The sequence below is a fragment of the Cynoglossus semilaevis genome, chromosome Z, assembly GCF_000523025.1.
Source record: "Cynoglossus semilaevis isolate Cse_v1.0 chromosome Z, Cse_v1.0, whole genome shotgun sequence".
NCBI classification, from domain to species: Eukaryota; Metazoa; Chordata; class Actinopteri; order Pleuronectiformes; family Cynoglossidae; genus Cynoglossus; species Cynoglossus semilaevis.
In genome coordinates, this window is record NC_024328.1 from 11,297,023 (window position 1) to 11,317,337 (window position 20,315).

The window sequence follows — 20,315 nt, forward strand, 5'->3', positions numbered from 1 at the left end:
AAATCAGTCTACGATCTCCTAGACACTGATTCTCGCATGAGCTTTGTGTGAAGAGGATTTATGAGCATTTCATGCTATTGTTGAGGTAGCCCTACTACACAATTCAGAAAAGTTCTACAGAATGTCCATTACAAATATTTACTTCATAACAAGTGCTGCGCAGAAGGAGCTTTTCTCCTTGGGGGGAAAACAGGGATGACGCTCTCAGTGGGAAAAGCAGTGACAGCCTCCGCAAACAACTCCTATAATTCTTGAGATTCCAAGTCTGCTATCACAAAAAACACAAGAGAAGATTTTAACATTACAATCTTTAAGGGAGAGACTTAAGTAAAGCCAAAACCAGCTTAATTGTCACTCATCATAGTTGTATGCACTGACTAATCACACATAGATCACCAGGACGAAAGAGTGAAATCCACAACAATGCGTCTCTATCTATTTTTCCCCTCAATTACCCAATGAAAATATACAGCCATTATTACACCAACCATTCATCCAACTTCAGCTCCTAATGGTCCAGTGAACATATCCATCTTCTTCCCACCAGAAAAGGGACACGTGCACGCAGGAATACATTTTCTCCTATGAAAGGAGCTCTTGTGGGTGTCGCATTCCACTGAGTCCTGAACAAACAAAATCAAAAGTCCCCAGGTTTCTTTAACGTCTTTCAAGAGCTGCCGTGGCTGGACAGCTCTGCTGGACTCCTGCCTGGCATCTGAGCTCAGCACCCTCGTGGCTAAAAACAATAAAGAGAACGTTAAGGTTGAAATGAAGCAGATAAATCACGCTCTACACCTAACTGTATCTGCTCTTACCTTTTGGCTTGAACTGACGTAACACTAGGAGAACAAGAGGTGAGAGAATAACCAATAGGAATGAACATGATGTCAATTAAATTTGGTGTCACATTTGACAGAAAAATACATGTATTGCTTTTTTATTCCAAAAATGAAAACTCAAGATGCCAAGATAAAATCACAAAAAAATTCCAAAATACCATACAGTTTGTTTTGTCATTTTTAAGGGCACTCAAAAAAAGAAATGCACTGAAAGCCTTTAACAATAGGCACGAGTCAGTCAGATAAAAGTGCTTGACACATCATACTGTAACTACTCAATGCTATCGTATTATGTACTGCATAGGTAAGGACTTGCACAGAGGTGTCAGAGTATTGTAGTAGTATTGTACAATCCTTTTGGGGTTTTTTTCTTATGTCATGCAAATGATAACATCTGAAGGAAACTGGTCAAGACGCATTTCCCTGCAGCCGTTAATGCCATGTAATTACACACTGTGTCATGAAGTAAATGTTTCAATACACATCAACAGATAATAATTACAAAGGCAGTGTAAACTTTACAGGGGCGTGGGGGGTGTACTCATACACCGGGTTTGCTACAGAGCCCAACGTATGGGGCAAACCGAAAGAAAAAGCAAGTACAACATGAAAGCCAGTTCATCATCAACAAAGAAACAGACCGAGAGTCATATAAGCACAGCTTACAAGGATAATAATAAGTACACAATGTATACATGTAGAAAAGTGTGTGTGTGTGGGGGGTGATGTGTACCTCGATGAAAACACAAAAAACGTTCAAATTAGTTGTAAATTTGGATTGAACTTGCATAGTCCATGCTAACAGCTAATGTAGCAAGTGCTAGCTCCGAAATAGCTTGGCATTTTAGTTTATCAAGACTAAAGAGAATAACATTTAGACAAACTCAGGAACCTAAACTAATCCACAGATGAGGGACCTGTCACGGGCCAAGACGCAGTACCATTTAGTCCTATTGATGGTCCATGATTAACATTGAGTTTCAAAGCACCATGGAACTGCAGCATTGATTTACTAGCTTACTGTAACAGGGCAGTTACTGTATTGGGATAATTAAAGATATTGAAGTTGACTGATGTTGAGCATATTTTATTACAATTGGTTTCCATGTGGAATGAACCACTTATAGAAGCTTGCTATGTTTTGATTGCATTTTAACAGACTGACCAAAATTTAAGTATTGGAAATAGACAAAGCCGTCTGGTTAGAAATATGAACTGTGTGAAAGTATTTATTTTACCATCCATGTGTTTTTTTGTTTTTTTTTTACTCTATAAATGATCGACATACAGTATTTCATGGAGATAAAAGTTGCAGTGTGTACAAACTGGAGCTAAATATCTGTTTAATGAAAATTATAATCCACACCTGACTATAATCCACAGTAAAACTGTAACATGAATCTTAACTACTCGGTATTCCGGTATCTATTGTATGTGTTGCCCTCATAATTAGGTCATGCTATTTTTTAAGTATTGGCTATTTTTTATGTTCTATCTGGATATTTCATGTGCATGTAATAAGCCCAGTTCAAACACATCATGGCAAAACCATAGTAAACAGTTTAGACAAATGATGTGTTTGAGAAATACTTCAAACTCTCTAAACACTAGAAGAAATACAAGCCACAACGTGGTATCATCTGCATAAGGCTTAGGCTTCATTCCCATGAAATACTGTAAACATGAAACAAATTTTCCTTCGTGAGGTCAGGTGAACACAGATGTTTTTATCTGACCCGACTAAATAGCACAAGGCTAAATAGGCTCAGTCTGTTTGCAGCAGAGAGGAAGTGCTGATTTGGCTGTAATTAAATACTTGTTTTTTACTTCAGTGATTTATTAGCATGACATTAATTGAGGACATGGGATACATCAGTTATAATTTTGGCTTAGTGGTTTTGATGAGCGAGTAAAACATACTGAAAAGAGCATATTCTAGTGATTTGGTGTCGGCAAAAGTATAAAGCTGAAGTTAAAATGGTCTTTCTGCACAACATCCAACAGCATGTTTAAAATGAGTGAGTTAAACTAAATAAATCAAAAATGGTTTGTACTTTATAGAGGATCCCTGAATGTAAGAGCTTAAGTAGTAAGGATGTAGCATAGCTTTGTAGTACGGACTATTTCCAATCTATTTAAACAGTGAAAGATTTTTGGTAAGATTTCTTTAAAAAGCCAAACAATCGTTAAGTCAAAAACAAGTAGGTTGACAATAGCAGATGGATTTATGAGGATGAGACACAACGGCGTTACTCGTAACTGGAAATGTTTAAAAAAGACTCTCATCTACACAGAATGAAAATGTTTTTAAATTGGTCAGTTGAAATTAGATTGAAAAAAAAAAATACCAATCCTTGTAGGATCAAAATCCTTTTTAGTACCTGTGGAGTATCTATTTTTCCAATACCAGCGAAGTAAAATCACGATTAAGAATCTTTAAAACAAATCCTCATATAAATATAGGTGTTGTCATTTTGTATAGCGATAAAAAATGAAGTATGAAAAAATGTCCACGTTCCACTGTTTTCACAGTTGTGTCCGGCTTAGCCACAGGTTGTGATGTGAGTTTGATACACAGTTATATATAAAAACAGATTCTTGAAGTAAAATACAATGGTGTATAGAGGTCATGAAAAGGCCCTAAAAAAAAAAAAAAAACTCTTTCTGTCTTCATTGGCCCTGAAGTCACAGCATAGTCTCGCCGGAAGGGGATTCCATTCTTTGTCATAAAGACGGTGCAGTCTACTTTCCAAGAAATCCAACTAAGCTGGGTTAAAACCCTTCAAAAATCTTTCCTATGTTTGGGTTTCATGAGCAATTATTTCACAACTTGTGGTGGCATGATGGCTGTTTTTTGCTGGGGTGTTTTACTGTCAGGGGTTTCCAAAGTCCCCTCCTTGCCCTTCTTCCTGGGCGGCTTTTTTATTGGAGTTTTCTTTGGCGTGTGATCCTGTGTTGGGTCCCCAAACTTCGAGCCGTTTAAGTCCTGCTTTTCCGGGCTCTTAGCTTCAGGGGGCCCTAGGTCGCTGCTGACAGGCATCACCATCTTATGGAGGCTGTTTGTGGTGGGCAACAGTGGCTTGATGGAAGCCTGCTGGTTTAATCCACTTGATGGGTTCCTCTTGGTTTTCTGTGGAGGTGTTGGCTTCTCTCTTGTCCCCTTGGGTGTAGAAAAGCCATTGGTCTTTGTTAAGCCTGTTCCTTCATTCCGGTTGATACTTTGGGTTTTCTCTTTAAGCTGAGCAGCTAGCAGCGTGGCAGCCTCAGAGTTCATATGTGGGTGCATTACCTTAGGGCTCTTGGGTGGCTCTTTAGGGTTCTCTTTTGGAATGTCATTTGAGCTTTTCTTCTCAGAAGAGGAACTATGAAAGCTACTGATCATCTTCAAGGCGTTCTGGACAACACCATTAATGTGCTCCATGTGACTGGGGCTGCTGTGCTCATCCCCAGACTTCTTACCTCGCAGAGGTTTATGTTTTCTGGGAGATTCATTGGCATCTGCCTCCTTCTCTTCCTGTTTCTTCTGTTGTTCACGATTCTTCTCCTTTATTTTCTGTCGCTCCTCACTCTTGGCTGAACAATCGCTCGAGCTCCTCTTTTTCTCCTTTGGCACTACCAGTGACTTTATGCCGCCCTGCCCCTGTTGCTCTGACTGCGGAGAACCTTGGGTGTTTCCATGTATCCATGAAATTTTAGGCTTGGTTGATGGATCAGGGGGCCTTGGTTTAGGCTTACCAGGTGAAGGCGGTGGTTTTCCATTGCGCTTAACCTCCACTGTAGGAGTTCCATCTCCATCCTTGCCACCACCATCGTCCTCTTTGGACTGCTTCGAGAGACGTGCTATGCGAGCATACAGAGCTGCGGTTGCGGACTCCGAGCCTGTGGTGGACCCTTCACTGTCAGAGGACTTGATCAGGGGTTGTTCACTGCCATCCACCTTTGTGACACTGGTGTCTTTCAGAGAGGTATACTCTCCTGCATCCTCATTGGTGGGGGCTTCTGGTTGGTCAGTTGCTGGACTGGGGCTGCGCTTCTCTTTGCTGTCATTCACAGATTCTGTAGATCATTGTAGATTGTCAAATATTAGTATCAGAAATGATATATAGAATATTACTTTCACTGTCATATTTTATCTTCAATAGAATAGGTCGGTTTGGCCCTAAAACATAGAGAATCTTTTTAGCTAATCACGGAGGAAATATCTTTAAATTAACTGAAGTTAAAAAACGAAATCTCGTTATATTTCCCAACAAAAGTAATTCAAAGACTGCACAGTCGGATTTAGTTCAACGAAAGCTGAACGAGAGGGTATTTCCCCCAAAAAACCTTAGAGAGTGAGTCAGGGGTTTGGAGTCAGCTGCTGAGTCGGCTGTTTCAGTTCCTGTTTATACTCTTAGTGTTCAGACTGATATAATACAGGGTAAACTCCCTCTGTAGTAATAACAATAAAGCGATGATGATGTCATCACATGACATTTTGTCTACCACCATAGTTGGTGTGGAACCGAGATCAATTACAGATTGTGGATCTTCTCTGATAACCGGACTGTTTATTTGTGTTTGCTGTGACTCACCTTCGTGGGGCAGACAGTAAACCGGTCCCTCGTCTCCGCTCTCAAAGGAAGAGAAGGACTCCTGGGACGACCAGGAGGAAGGGGAGGGCTGCTCGGCCACCGAGGGGGGCTCGATAAAGCTGCAGTTAAAGGTGTTCTCTGCGTCGTGGTGGGCTACTGAGAACAGAAACAAATGCCAAAGCCCAAAGGTCAGCTGCAGGGTATTGTACCATGTTACAACAACAACAGTCTGTCTGGACTCAAACTCACAACTGAAATAAGACTTTATGTTTAGTTCTACACAAATGGAATGGGTTTTATTTGGTCGACACTCAGGTGGAAAGACTGAGATGTGAAATGCAATCAAGATATTACATTACAATATAACAAGCTGATCTTAAACATATTGGACAGTTCTTCAGTCCATTACAGGACCATACTAACAAAAGCTCAGATATTGCTGGAGAGAAACTATAAACATGCTGGAGTAACGTAAGAAACTCCACCAAGAGAGACTGGTGATTGAACCACTAAACTTCTCACTGTTCTGTCACTGGTACGTTCTAAAGACAAAACACTAAGAGAACAATGGTAAGTCTACATGTAGTTGGAATCAGCAACACAAGAAAACATCATTGGTTACACACTGTCACACCAAGGAAATGACCATCACTTCAGAAATGGCAACTGATTTTAGCCAATGGCAAAAAAGTGTTTTGTTTTTTTTGTAAGGTCAAACTGAAAATACAAAACATCGATAGCCTGTGTTAAACTTTAGAAATGTCTTTCACGAAATAACACTCTTAGCTATTTATAATCCAATTTTTCTCTAACAGCATAATTCTGCTGACCCTTCAGTCTCGGGACAGCTGTGTTCTTTGGCGGATATGCTCCGTTTATCTCCACCCATCTGGTATGAACAGTTCTGGCCCTGATGTGACTGGGCGTCACCTCATACTGACCGACCACATCAGATGCTTCTGTGTGCCTGATGACACACAGTTCTATCCCTTTGTTTAGACCTCAGATAAACTTTCCAAGCCAGGAATCCTCTAAGTGTGGCACTGCCTTGGCCAGGAACAGATTTGAGCTCAACTGCTCTTGAGGACTAATACTGAAAAGATGTTGTGGAAACAATGTTGTTTTTGTTGTTTTTTTTTCTTTCTGTACCCTTCTATAACCTCTGTAAATTTTTTTTTTTTTTTTTTTTTTTTTTTTTTTGGTATTAATACACGTCTAATAATCAAGAACATCTGGATCTGAGAAATATGTCATCAGCAGATGACCAGTGGTTTTCTGGCAGATCTCAACAAAAAGTACAAGCTTTTTTTCTTTTTCTTTTTTTTTTTTAGGAGCCTCTTTTTTTTGGGGGGGGGGGGGGGTTGTGAACATGCTCAGTGAGTTGTTTTACAACACAGACAGGCTCACAGTCAAACCAGAAGTCTGTTATGAGGCCAGTGTTAAATGTTGCTTCACAGCCGTTTTCAATGACTTGACTTTTCACCCAGCATTGTTTGGTGGTTTACGCATAAGTTGGCCACTTGAACCATGTAACAACTAGGACTAATAGTAGTCCTAATACTAATTTTTACCAATTAAAAATTATTACTAATTATTTAGATAGCAAGATAGTGAAAGGCCTTAATGAAATTACATACAATGGAAACTTCTTCTTAATTTCTTAATTATTTTATTAGAAAGATGTTACTCTGGTAGGTGCAAAAGAGAAAATCTAAAAGAAGATCAGTAGATCGAAAAAGGGAGTACTTCTGGGTCAAGAGCAATATAAATGTTAAATATATATATATATATATATATATAGTAGTGACCCCATAGTGTAAGTATTACATTATATTGTGCTGTGCAGCTGCATACATTCATACTGATACATATATTGTATATTTAAAGTATATGTTATTTTATCTGAGTAAAAAAAAAAAAAATTAAACGTTTTCCAAAATAGCTGGGCCATTTTGATAGTAGCTCCTGAGCCAAAAAATATATAATCAAAAAAAATATGTATAAATAATATATTCTTAACACCCCTGGTTTAACCACAGCTAAATCACCACAACGTACTTAACTCAACTGTAAATTAGAAACTCTTTGTATAAATGTGGTCGATTCATTGTCACACACACAGTGTCCATCCATCCATCCATTTTCATCCGCTTATCCGTTACCGGGTCGCGGGGGCAGCAGTCGCCACCCAAATCACATTGCACCGTACCAAACCTTCCTGCGGGTGGTGAGTCCACTGGAAGGTACCAACCGCCCTAACCGGGATTCGAACTTGCCCAGGAGGTGAACCCTGGGGTTCCACACCAATGACAGAGACATTGCCTCTGGGCCAAAGCGCCACTACACACACAGTGTCAATATTAAAATTGTTGTCACGACATATTCTGCGGTTGTGTTTGGTTTGCTGCTCTACACAGTAATGTGGAGCTTCTGACCAACCTCAGGACATCACGTTGAGTTAGTCAACAAGCGAACACATGGGCATTTTGCAACATTGTTGCCATGAATGACTGCTGTCCTTGAAAGCTACTCCCACCAGTCTGTGGGTCTAGCACAGCAGATTGCCCTGCAGACAGAATGCCGCTGCGATTCCTCTGTACTGCACAACAGGGCATTATTGACGCAGCACAGCTGCAGAGGTCTGCCACCATAGTTGCTCGTGGGGGTGGGGCGGGGCAGCAAAGCACTTACAGACCAGGGGCAGAGGAAGTCTAGAGGTTAGAGAACTAAGCTGCAATGAGGAGGCTGTGTGCTGAAAGGTTGTGTCCAGCTGTGTAAATCTGGGCACTGAGTGGGGGGCACAAGCTGCCAATAAGAAGAAGAATAAACATGTTTTAGCCTGAAATAGTCCCTGACTCAGATTTTACACTGCACAACATGAACAACATGGAAATTAAGGGGTCACCAACTATATTTGTTTATATATTTATAGGTAGATAGATGTACTTTATTAAGCCCCGGCTGGGAAATTGCAGTTTGTTTGTTTTTTACATATATGTTTATATATATATTTATGTGTTTTTTAGGTTTTATTTGCGTTGTATCTATATTTCTATTATGTTTTATATGTAATGACTTATTTTATGTCTTAACAACTGTCAGTTGTGAGTCTGTTTTTGTTCTTTGCTCAAATGAAATGATGTGAAACCAGGCCTGTTATTGCAAACATATTTGTGGAGCCAGTAAAAAAAAAAAAAAAAAAAAAAAAAAAAAACAGACGAGAAAAGCAGGTGTTTTGAGGTCTTAGGGCTTGGACAGGGGCAAGAATTTGAATGTAGTGGATGTAAGAGATGTCTAACAGACGTACTGTCGGGTGTCAGTGTATGTCTCTATTCAAGCTGCTGGAAACAGAAACAGCTAAAAAGGCATCTTTCCTTGTCCTTTAATTCAGCCTGACCTTTTTTTTCTGCTATGCCACATCTGTTGCTGCTGACCCCTGTTTGGATAAATCACAGCTCTGACACAGGCAGGGGTAAATATGACCACTTCCTGTTTCCAGCCCCATTGGGCCTCCTGTGGAATGTATGTGTGCAGGAGTGAGAAGCTGCGGTCAGATTTGGACTTTCTAAACAAAACATGTTTTTTTTTTTTTTTTTTAGGGTAAACAACAAAACAAAGAAGGAAAAAATAAATATATAAATAACAGAAAAACAACAGAGGAGAGGAGGTCTTAAGGTGCTTTATTAAAAGAGTGCAAATTCAGATTCTTTTTTTTCATGTCTTGCAGTGCAAGTGTTAAATATATTTTTTTGTTGTTTTGTTTTTCTTTAAACCTCCTCTCTGATGCAAAGTACTGTGGCATAGCTTTTTTTCAATTATAAATTAGTTTTGCTCTGTAAACACGCTTAATGTCCCGCACATAAAATTAATTATATTATTATAACGACTGAGTTAAATATATAATTATATGAGCTTCAAATATTGCACATTTGTCTTTTAACTGCCCAAACTGTCACAAATGGGACAAAACAATTTACCAAAAAAATATTAAAGAAGTACTGATGGCCAAAATGAATATTTGTGGACTGGAAACTCAGTAACTACACCATGAAATGTGTGAAGAAGACTTAAAAAAAAAAAAAAAATCCAAATGTATATTTTCTCCATCTACTATGAAAAAACAACAGCGAGGTCACAGACAGATCTGTCACACACCACGAGTTCTCCACATGGAACAGCTCGACTGCAGCGTCCGACTAAACAGTGCTGCCTTTGATAGCTCGTCACTCGCCACCGAGCGGGGCCCCCACCCCCGACAACGACGACCCTTCTTTTTATAACACACACACAGAAACGACGATGGAAACGAGCAAAGAAAATGGAAGAAGAGAAAATAATCTCCAGTTTAGGGTTGTAATAATATGAACACATGGTGTCTGAGGGTGCCAAGAATAATAAGGGGCTTTAAAACCAGTGCATTCCTTTCAAATGAAACCCCACACTTGCCTGGCAGCCACCACACACTCTTTAACCATATTCACCATCCACACAGCCTGACTGACTGGGATGCTCGCTCTGATTGCCACTCATCTGCCCCAGCGTCTTGGCTGCAACAACCTGGAGACATCCCAGTTTAGCTTCTCATTTTCACTGACATCTCCACAGAGCTGTCATGGCGTCTGTAAGCTTCCAACCAAACCCCGGCTCTGAGCTGCAGCTCCACCAGACAGTGTTGCACAAGCGCAGGAGAAACAGATTACATAAAAGTAAAGCTGCTTCCGGCAGCACTGCGGTGGGACATGAGAAAGAATTCAGGGGCTTACCAACTACTTTTGGCAGTTTCTGTCGTCTCAGTGGAATACGGGGAAGTTTTGTGCTGATTCGGCTAAATCGTCCACACAGGATCCGCTTGGCTTTTTTGCTGTTGGTAGAGTTATCTTGGTTAGGACTGAAAAGGGATGATGCCATGGAAATCCAAATGAATCGTTCAGAGGGAGGCTCATTAACCCTGGTTCGCTGCCTCAGCAGTGGGCTCGCTAGCTGCCCATACGCTAGTCAAATGTCAATGTACTGAAAAATACAGTGTAGGTTTGCTCATTTAAAAACAAAATACATGTCGTATATCTTTTATATATTTACATACATATATACATACATATGTAAATACATACATATATAAATACATACATATATACATATATACATACATACATATATACATATGTACCTATATACATACATATATACATATATATATTGTCATTTACGTTTTTCAGTAAAGTTCAGTTGTTTTTTTCTTTAGCTTTCTAAAAAAAATGAGCCTCCATCATGGATCAGATTAGGGAAAAGAAGATTGACATCAGTTACTGACTTGTGGTCGTCCTTGTGTCGACACAGGCAGCAGCAGAACAACAGGGACAGCAGGACAATCAGTAAGAAGGAGACCAGGGTTCCAGCTGCAATCACTCCCATCCTCTGGTTAGGCTCTGAAAAACAGGGCGTTAAAACGGTATTGTTGTTTAAGATTTTGACATTGAAAAAAACCCCAAAACACAATGAAGTTTATCATATATATAACTTTAATAATAACATATATGTAGTAAATATAAAATTATTACATAAATTTAGACCGTGGACTGATGGAGAGCCTTGAAACCAGTGTTTCCCAAACTTTTTTTCTTGGAAACCCATTATTTATAAGTCACAAATCTTCAAAACCCTAGTCATTAGACATTATTTGTAAACTCCTGGGAAACGTGATAGAGGACGACCCCCCCCCAAAAAAAAAACCTTTTGCGACCAACCTGAGGGTCGCAGCCCTGTCTTTGGGAAACGATGCTCTAAACAACATTCACTGTACAACATTCAGGTGACTGAATGCCAGCAGGTGGCAGACTTTATGTAATTGTACTCATATGATGTTGGCTCAGACTGCAGGAAAGAGCTGTGACATGAGGCGTGTCTGAGGAAATGAGGCTTCAAGGACTAAAACCTACAGTACTCCAGGTACATAGTTATCAATCTCATCTCCCATACAGCACGCACCAAAAGCACTAAGACTTTCATTACTGATTTCCTGCAAGCAACTTCCTCCTTTCTCTGCCTCATTACTACACAGCCGTCACCATAGGGCCATGATTCATTAGCGGTTCTGCGGCTATAAGTGAGATACACGGCAGGTTGCACTACAAAAAATTGACTAGTGTCGCCAAGATACTGCAAAAGTCGCAGTTTAAAATACAGTTGTGCTGAAGATATTGACATTGAAATGTGCTAAATGTATGTGTTCCATGATTGGCTAAGAACACAGTGTGTTCTGATTGGCTTGACTCGAATAAAATCAGTAAAATCCAATGATATACATCCATCCATCCATCCATTTTCATCCACTTATCCATTACTGGGTCGCGGGGTCAGCAGTCGCCACGACCGCCACCCAAATCACATTGCACCGTCCCAACCTCCCTGAACCTTCCTGCGGGTGGTGAGTCCACTGGAAGGTACTAACTGCCCTAACCGGGATTCGAACTTGCCCAGGAGACAGAGACATTGCCTGTGGGCCAAAGCGCCACCCAATGATATACATTACGTTCAAAAGTCTTTTGAAAATCAGGCGAAATGATGATGAATGGCGCTGATGCCTGGTGCGTACAGTCCCATCAGACCCATGTGTACTGGACTGATGGACAGTTTGATTTATGACGTAATTGGACCTAAATTGACAAAGACGTGTGTTGACCTGCTTCTCATGTCCACTATATTCCTACAACCTCTACATCCTCCATAAATGACTGGTCTGCTTTTCCGGCCCTGCTGCCTTCAGTCATTGTGTTCCAACAAGGCTTTATTCCAATTTTTTTTCTTTTTTTTTCTACTGTCTTTTTCGTTTCCTGCTTTTTCTCCTTCTCTCTCAATCTTTTATCCATCAGAAAAAAAATCCATTTAACACAACCATTAAAAGTACAGTACTCTGGTCTGGGTCTGGAAACACTATCAAGGCCATTTTACTTTCCCACAACACGCACTGATGTGAAAATGAAAAAAAAAAAAAAAAAACTAAAACATTTGTTGGTACTAGTCACTGCCAATTATAGGTCTTTTTTAGTGCTTTGGACAAGCAGTGTAAGTGCAGTCTTGTTTTTAGGACAAACACTTTTAGATGGTTAAAACAATTACACAATGCCTCTGTAGGCCAGATCTGTTTGGACTTCAAAGAAAAAACAAACAAACACTAGTTTCTGTTTCTGTTCACTTCAAACCTTGAAAACATCAAGACCACAAAGCATGCGGTGGCTCTTCAGAAAAAAATATTGTCTTACGAAGATAGCAGGCTCCAGATACGGGATCACAGTCCTTGTCGTGGCAATGGCAGGTTTGATTGCAGTTCACTCCGTACTGGCCCGGCTGACAGGTCATGTTGCAGCTTAAACACGAAGGAGGTACAAAAACACAGTAGTTTAGTGTGAGTTCCAGTGACAGACTTTTGAAACTAAACCTATCCAAGGATCAACATTTTACTGCATAGTACAGTACATATAATGCATTACTAGTAAAAAAACAAGTAGATGCCTTTTGACCCTCATCACATACCAAAGTGTTGTCTTTTAAGTCTTGGGTTTTCAAGTTACTTACTAGGTGCCGTAGAACCCTGGGTCACACAGGCACTCTCCGGTGACCATGTGACAGATGCCGTTATAACAGTGGCTGCAGTTGTTTTCACAATTCTCGCCGTAAGTGCCGTTGGGGCAGCGAACCTCACACCTACGGCACGTACAAAGAATTTCACGATCTCAGCTTTTAACAAAAAACAGTATGTTTCACTCTGTAATAGCTACACAAAGAACAGGCCGTGGAAAGAACACTTTGAAGAGGTCAATGTAACTTTAGTTTAAGACATAGTTCTTAAACCCAATGATTAGCTATGTTATATATTTTTAGTGCCAAAGCCTTGAAACAGGGGTCACGAACTATACTTGTCAGAGATGCAGAATTTCTAGACAAACACATTAGGAGCTGGAAATAAAAATCAAATTTTGGGCTAAGATTATTATTTGATGGGCCGGATTTGGCTCACGAGCCACCATTTGTTAATCACCGCCTTAGATGGTCTTGAAGCACAGTCTAAGCCACGGCCACAGGACTGTCCGATCCGGCCCACGATTGGATTCAAAAACAAACATCTGTGTTTAATAATTATAAACAAAAATGTGATTTTTATTTCATTTTATCCAGAAATATTCCGGCCCTCCGACAAATATAGTTGTTGACCCCCGATTTAAACCGTCATAAAATAGTTCCTGATCCTAAATTTTTGTGTGGTCTGATCTCAGCAGAGATACCACAAGACAAGACAAGACAAGAATGTTCCTTCAGATTAGTACACATTCCTGGTTTTCTTCTGATAAATAGAGATGAAGAGCATCCACGCTCCAGAAACGTTACTTGCAGAGTTTGATTTTACAATTTTAGCAATATGTGTAGTATATATTGCTTCCGACAAGAGCATAAAGGCTCTGCAGTCCAGATCTGGTACCAATTTAAAAGGTCCGCACATGAACCAACTGACAATTCTCTGACATATTCATTTCTTACCTGTCCCCAATCCAGCCTGGGTTGCACTGTGAGCACTTCCCGTGAATGGGGTCGCAGTGGTGGCCATCCTTACAGGCGGGGCAAACTTCCTCACAGTCTTCGCCAAAAAAGCCCTTGGAGCAAAGCTGATCACAACGCGTCCCGTTCCAGCCTCGGTCGCAGGTTATGCATCTTCCCTCTGTGACTTTACAAGGCTGCTGTCCTTTACAGTGTCCACATCTGTGGTCAGGCGAACAAAACACAAACCAAGTGTTTCTCATTTGTCTCGTTTACACAAAGAAATTCCCGGTCCCTTATCTCGGTGTGGTGAAACAGTTTAACCTGATGAAAGACATGTGTATCTGAATGTTTTTCAATTGTTCATCTAATGGTCATTTAAACAGGGAGATAAACAACATTCTGTTCCATCTAGGTTTCAGATAAACTGCGTGGGAACGTTTTCCCAGACCATGAACGTTTTTGAGTGTTACACCAAGGACTGGTTTCACAGAAAAATCCTTTCTAGAGGCTGGTTAAATTTCTGCTTAGTAGTTGACGTGACAAGTACTTGTGGATTGAAGTAATCCATTAAATTACTTGAATAAAATAAGTTTTCAAGACTGCTTTTAACGTATATGAAGAAACTTGGGATGTTTGGCATCGGTTATCATAGTGGTTATCATGCCAGCCTTACACACAGAAAGCACCGGGTTTGAGCCCAGAGGAACCACGTACTCCATGGCGCCACCTGTGTGTGATGCAAAGACTTACACATACATATAGTGTCTGCTAAGCCCTGTCTATGAAACTGGCCTTCAACATTTTTTTAATGTTAGATGTTTTTTTAATGAACTAATCAAAAACCAACTCCGTATCGTGAACCCTCATTTTGGAAAGATTGCAAAAAAATCCTACTTGTTCCTGCAGTTCTGTCCGTAGAATCCAGCCGGACACGGTTCTCTGCAGAACTTCCCACGGTAGCCTGGAGTGCACTTACAAGAGCCATCAGCTTGGTTGCATTTGCCGTGTGAACACTGGCAGTACCGCTCGCACCGCTGCCCCCACCGCATCTCAGGACACTGGCAGCGTCCCGTGAACTGTTCACATGGCGAGTTGTTACAGTTACACTGCACAGCGCAGTTTCTCCCCATCCATCCAGACCGGCACTGGCAGCGGCCCGTCATGGGGTCGCAGACGGAGTTGACGCTGCAGTAGCACTTGTTGTTACACTGAGGACCCCAGACGCCGGGGTGACATGTGCATTTGCCTGTTTCTTGATCACACTGGCCTTTTTGGCACAGACATGCATTCTCACAGTTTGGTCCCCAGCGGTTGTGATTGCAGGTACACTGGCCGGTCAGGTCATCACACTGGCCATTAGGGTAACAAAGACATTTGCCTTTACAGTCGGGACCCCAGAACTGTCCGGGACACTCTGTTAAAGAGACAGTTGTAGTCAGGAAACAGAAAGAAATCCTTACACAAATCATTTAAATCAGTTTAAAACACTTGTATCCACAACTGGTGAAACTGCAGCAGTAGTTTGACCCAAGATTGAATCACAATAGTATCCATTCCCATGGTTTACAGAAGTGTTTCCCAAACTTTTTTTCTGGGGACCCATATTTTAAAAGTCACAAACCTTCGTGACTCAAGTCAATAGACATTATTTGCAAACTCCTAGGAAACATGATGTGAGACGACCCAAAAAAAATATCTTGTGACCCAACTGAGGGTTGCGACCCAGTCTTTGAGAAACAATGGTGTACAGCAATTAAATGTGGAAAAGCAGTATAAGCACATAAATCTAGACCTGGGGTCTTCAACCTGTGGCTCTGCAGCCCATTACTGTACACTGGCTCTCAACGTTAAACGTTTGTGAATTGACCAAAATTATTTTGAATGTGCTCTTTAGAATTAAAATACATCAATTGTATTAATCAGCTAGTCTTATTAAGTTAAACAACTAAAATCTTAAATCTGATTAATAAAACAGAAGCTTTGGATTCCTCTTGTAAGTTGAATAAAAGCATCTGCTAAACACATGAATGTAATCAATGCAAATAATGCAGCACTGCAGTAGAGACTGTAGAGACGTTGACTTCAGGTAAAAGTAATGAAAGAAATAGAGTGAATAATCTGTGACACTGACCACTTAATTATTCTGTGTTTGAATTGAAATAATAATGGGGGGGGGGGGGGGGGTTCTGTGGTGGTATAACAGGTTAGAAAATAACCAACAGCTTTGTCTTTACACATCTGTAATAACTAGTTGATCAATAACTGAAAAGTTTCTGTGGCTCCTAGTAAAGTTTAAATGGTGGTTGAAGTGATAAAAATAGCTCCGTTGGTGTTGAAGGAAACAGATCCCAGATTTGGACCCGCATACTGACAGAACAACAATGCCATGCTCCTGACATCAGCGAACACCATCAGCTTCAGTAAATATTGCTGTGCAACTGGTATTTAGGGCGGCAACCACAGCTTTGAACACCAAAGTAAAAAGAACACAAGATATAATTGTGGATTTAAAGTTAAAAAACAAATTCCTTACTGGTGTCACAGCTTGCTCCAAAGTACCCGTGACGGCAGCGGCATTCATTTGGCCTGACACACACCTCATTTTCCTTGCATGTGAAGTTGCCTTCACAGAGAGCTGGGGTGAACAAGAGCAGATCATGTTATTTAAACTGTTTGTCTTAAAGCGCTTCATGACATCGTTGGACTTGTGGAGGTGAACGTACGCGTCAGGCATTCGTCTCCTAGCTGGCTCCATCCACCGCAGCACGCCAGTCCCGGTGACCTGGAAGTGTAATTATGACATCCTAAATGAGAGGAGGTTGGAGGTGGGGGTAATGAAGCCCCAGAATAAAACACAGTCTAAAACAAACATCATCACAGCGGCAACTTCCACACCCAGCTCACCATCCCTTCATCTAAAAGTTCTCATTGATGTGGTGAAGGCCAAATAGTCCAGACGTGTGCAGAGAACCATGCATGACGCATGTGTCTAACACATGCTTGTATAATTTTCCACACAGGGGTTCATTTACATCTGACTCTAACTGGTAGCCCCCTACGGAGTCCTTCCTCTTAAAACTGCAATTCAGCCTTTTGCAAACGTTGCAGGAGGAAGTAAATATTCATAAAATAAATATTCAGCCTGAGTCCTGGCCTGTCAGACAAAGACAGGTGTATCTTCTCTTCCTCCAACCCCTGTGACCCCCGTTGGGGCCCCAGAAACATGTCATCATAACATACAGAGTCTGAAGAGCCAAGGTTACTTCCTGACATTTACTGTTGTACTGAGGTTTTTTTTTTTTTATTCCAATATATGCATGAGGTTGATTTCAGAAGGATTAACCACTGTGTGCTTTCACTTATCACGAGCCTCTGAATAATTCACTGACATTAAATGTTACTGTCACATTTGTGGATTAGCAGTGACCTGCCGTGTTCTGAGATACTTGAGAAGTGAGGAAAATGCTTAAGATCTAGTATTCTGGAGGTCTGTGCAATTCATGTGACAATGTTATAAATATACTTATATAAATAAATATGTATACACATATATGTATGCATATATAAATATATGTATACATACATGTGTAAATATATGCATACGTGTATAAATATATGTAGACATACATGTGTGACTATATACATACATACTGTATATAAATATACTGTATGTGTACATACATGTATACATATATGTATAAATATATGTATATACATATGTGTGAATGTAAGCATACATATATAAATATATGTATACATACATGAGTGCATATATGTATACATGTATGTATCCACATATGTATGCATATACATACATATAAATCTATATATCAATATACATACTTGCATATATACATACATACTGTATATAAATATACTGTATGTATACATACATGTGTACATATATGTATAAATATATGTATACACATATGTGTGAATATAAGCATACATATATAAATATATGTATACATACATGAGTGCATATATGTATAAATGTATGTATCCACATATGTATGCATATACATACCTATAAATATATATATATATATATATATCAATATACATACTTGCATATATACATACATGCTGTGTCTTATATATTTCAAGAAGCAAGATGTACACTTTAATTTAAACGGGTAAAACGTAAAAAAAGATGACGGTTATTTTTGTAAAAAAAAAAAATCTCTTTGAACCCCCCCATATATCCATTGTTGAAGCAAAGTAAAGACACATTTTTACCCCTTCTTGTCTACTGTACTTCTGCTGCTTCATATCTGACAAACACACTTGGACTCACAGGAGGCAATTGTGGACTTGGTTTTGTTGTTCTTGTTTACCAGTATTCCAACACCCACAGTGTCGGTCATATTCTTAGAGGTCATTCGTTAATTGTATTTCAAGTCATACTGTATGTGGGTTTTTTTTTGTTTTTTTTTTTTTGGAAATTTGTTACGACATGTAACCTCTGATCTATAAATATAGGAGCCATATAAATACAAAATAGAATCACAAAAGTTGTCATGAAATATAATTTCCATCCTCCAACTGCAACTCATTGACATCAAAACAAACCCAGTTTGTTTGGAGTTCACTCCCCTCTACATTTACACCGGGGTGTAATCGTACCCTAATCCAGAATGTGTACATTTATACTGCATGAAAAGCCCTTCGAATGCCTTCACAATCTCAGTGTCACCAAATGGTGCCACGAAAGCCCTTAAGGTCTACTAGCGCGCCCCCTACAGAGGGAAAAAATAGTGTTGTTCCAGATGTACACATCTGTGTGGCTGCTTTTTAATGGGCTCCTCCTCCTCCTCCTGTGTGCATGCTATACAAAGAACATATTATACAGAAAATAGGTCAAAGTAAAACACGTAACTAATATGTGTTGGTCGGAGTCGTACCGGACTAAGGCAAAAAGAAAGTAAAAAAGTCTGGTAAAAGTTTTTAGTGAGAACCGTTACTCGGCTTGCGTTCTGATGCTATGACGCCGTCTGTACAGGAACTATTTTGTCCTAAAACTAATTAAAGACAAAACGAACTAGGAAGATAATCGTCATACATTGGGTGCATTTTAAGTTATATCCTAAAGGTAAAAACAACAAAACAAGAACTTTTATCAGGACATGTTTACATTTGTCGTAGTTTGCAAACATATATATGTATCTTTATATTTTTACTGCTGTGTTCCTTACCCCGGTACTTTGCATACATTCCTGCCTTTGGGGTTGAGTTCTTGACTGAAAGTGGAGCAAAAAAAGAGACAAGTCACCGCAAAGAAAGCTAAAGAGTTCTTCACTTCCATTGTACAGGCGGCAGCATCCTTCTACACGCCGTTTTCACTCCACATCTTCTTCCTCCAAAAAGTTCTGAATTTGTAATCCAGATGTTGGTTTGTTTTTACTCTAAATTAACAGAGAATCCTCGCTTTTCCCCCCCGATAAAGTCTAGAAGTACAAATCCTCCGGCAGTGACTAAAAACAAATCCCATGCAACATAACAGTACTCTTCATCCGTGCTGCTCTCCTGCGCTGCGCCATTTATTCCCTCAGAAAGTTTCTAAACAGGAGACATGATGCAAAAGTTGGGTCCAAACTCATGATTCCCCCCCCCCAAATGCTAGCTCGTAATCCGGAAACAGAGGTTAATCCTGGCGTGAAAAGTTTTTGGGGAAAAAAGAAAATTCTAAAAGATGCAAATGAATGCCGCTTTTCAGCTCTGTTCTCCGAGGAGAACGCGTAAGTGTACGGCGTTGACTTGTGTGCTCTCTGCACTCTCAGGAGTGGCAGGAGGGAAATTCCTGATTTGTTACTCTATCTTTGGCTCCGTGCGCCATGTGTGCGCCACTCATTTGCATACGCATGTGCGCAACTGCAGCGGCCGCTTCACTCGTGCGGGTTATGATGTCGTAGTCCTAACTTTCGTTATTACTTTTTTTTTGTTGTTGTTGGGGCGGGGGTCTGGGGGGGTGGAGGGGTAAAACGATTATGGTATATTAATAATACCTTCATCTCAGAATTATTGTTTTAAAAAAAAAAAATCAAAATCATGATTTGGCAACATCAGTGATCTCACTCTGATCAAACTTCACGAATCCTGAATTAGATCAAGATGAAAATGGGGGGTTTAAGTGGCCGGTGGTGGAGAAGGTACAACTCCGTGCGAAGCAATGGCTCCCCCTTCTGTTGGAAAGGAAAATGTGACGCTGGGTTAGGACTAGAGATCAACAAAGACATGGTTTGTTTTCACTCTGGGATGTAGTGGAGTCTTTATGTTTAACACACTCAGCGATTTCCTCATGATCGAGTCACGTCACGTGGTGACGCAAAATAAAATAAAAATGTCACTATACACACAGACTTATACACTC

The 20,315-nt window shown here is 40.1% G+C and overlaps 1 protein-coding gene across 1 annotated transcript; it reads right to left on the minus strand.

Annotated features, from left to right (window-relative positions):
• Positions 1-896: 896 nt before the first annotated feature.
• On the minus strand, positions 897-19,842 carry scarf2 (scavenger receptor class F, member 2). The gene is made up of 11 exons (XM_008336240.2): positions 19,141-19,842; positions 16,669-16,727; positions 16,479-16,580; positions 14,840-15,359; positions 13,946-14,164; positions 12,986-13,114; positions 12,673-12,776; positions 10,725-10,839; positions 10,177-10,274; positions 5,414-5,569; positions 897-4,895 (listed from the first exon to the last, which is right to left on the minus strand). The coding sequence occupies exons 1-11, from the start codon at positions 19,248-19,250 to the stop codon at positions 3,658-3,660; spliced, it is 2,850 nt and encodes a 949-aa protein (XP_008334462.1). The 5' UTR covers positions 19,251-19,842; the 3' UTR covers positions 897-3,657.
• Positions 19,843-20,315: the final 473 nt, after the last annotated feature.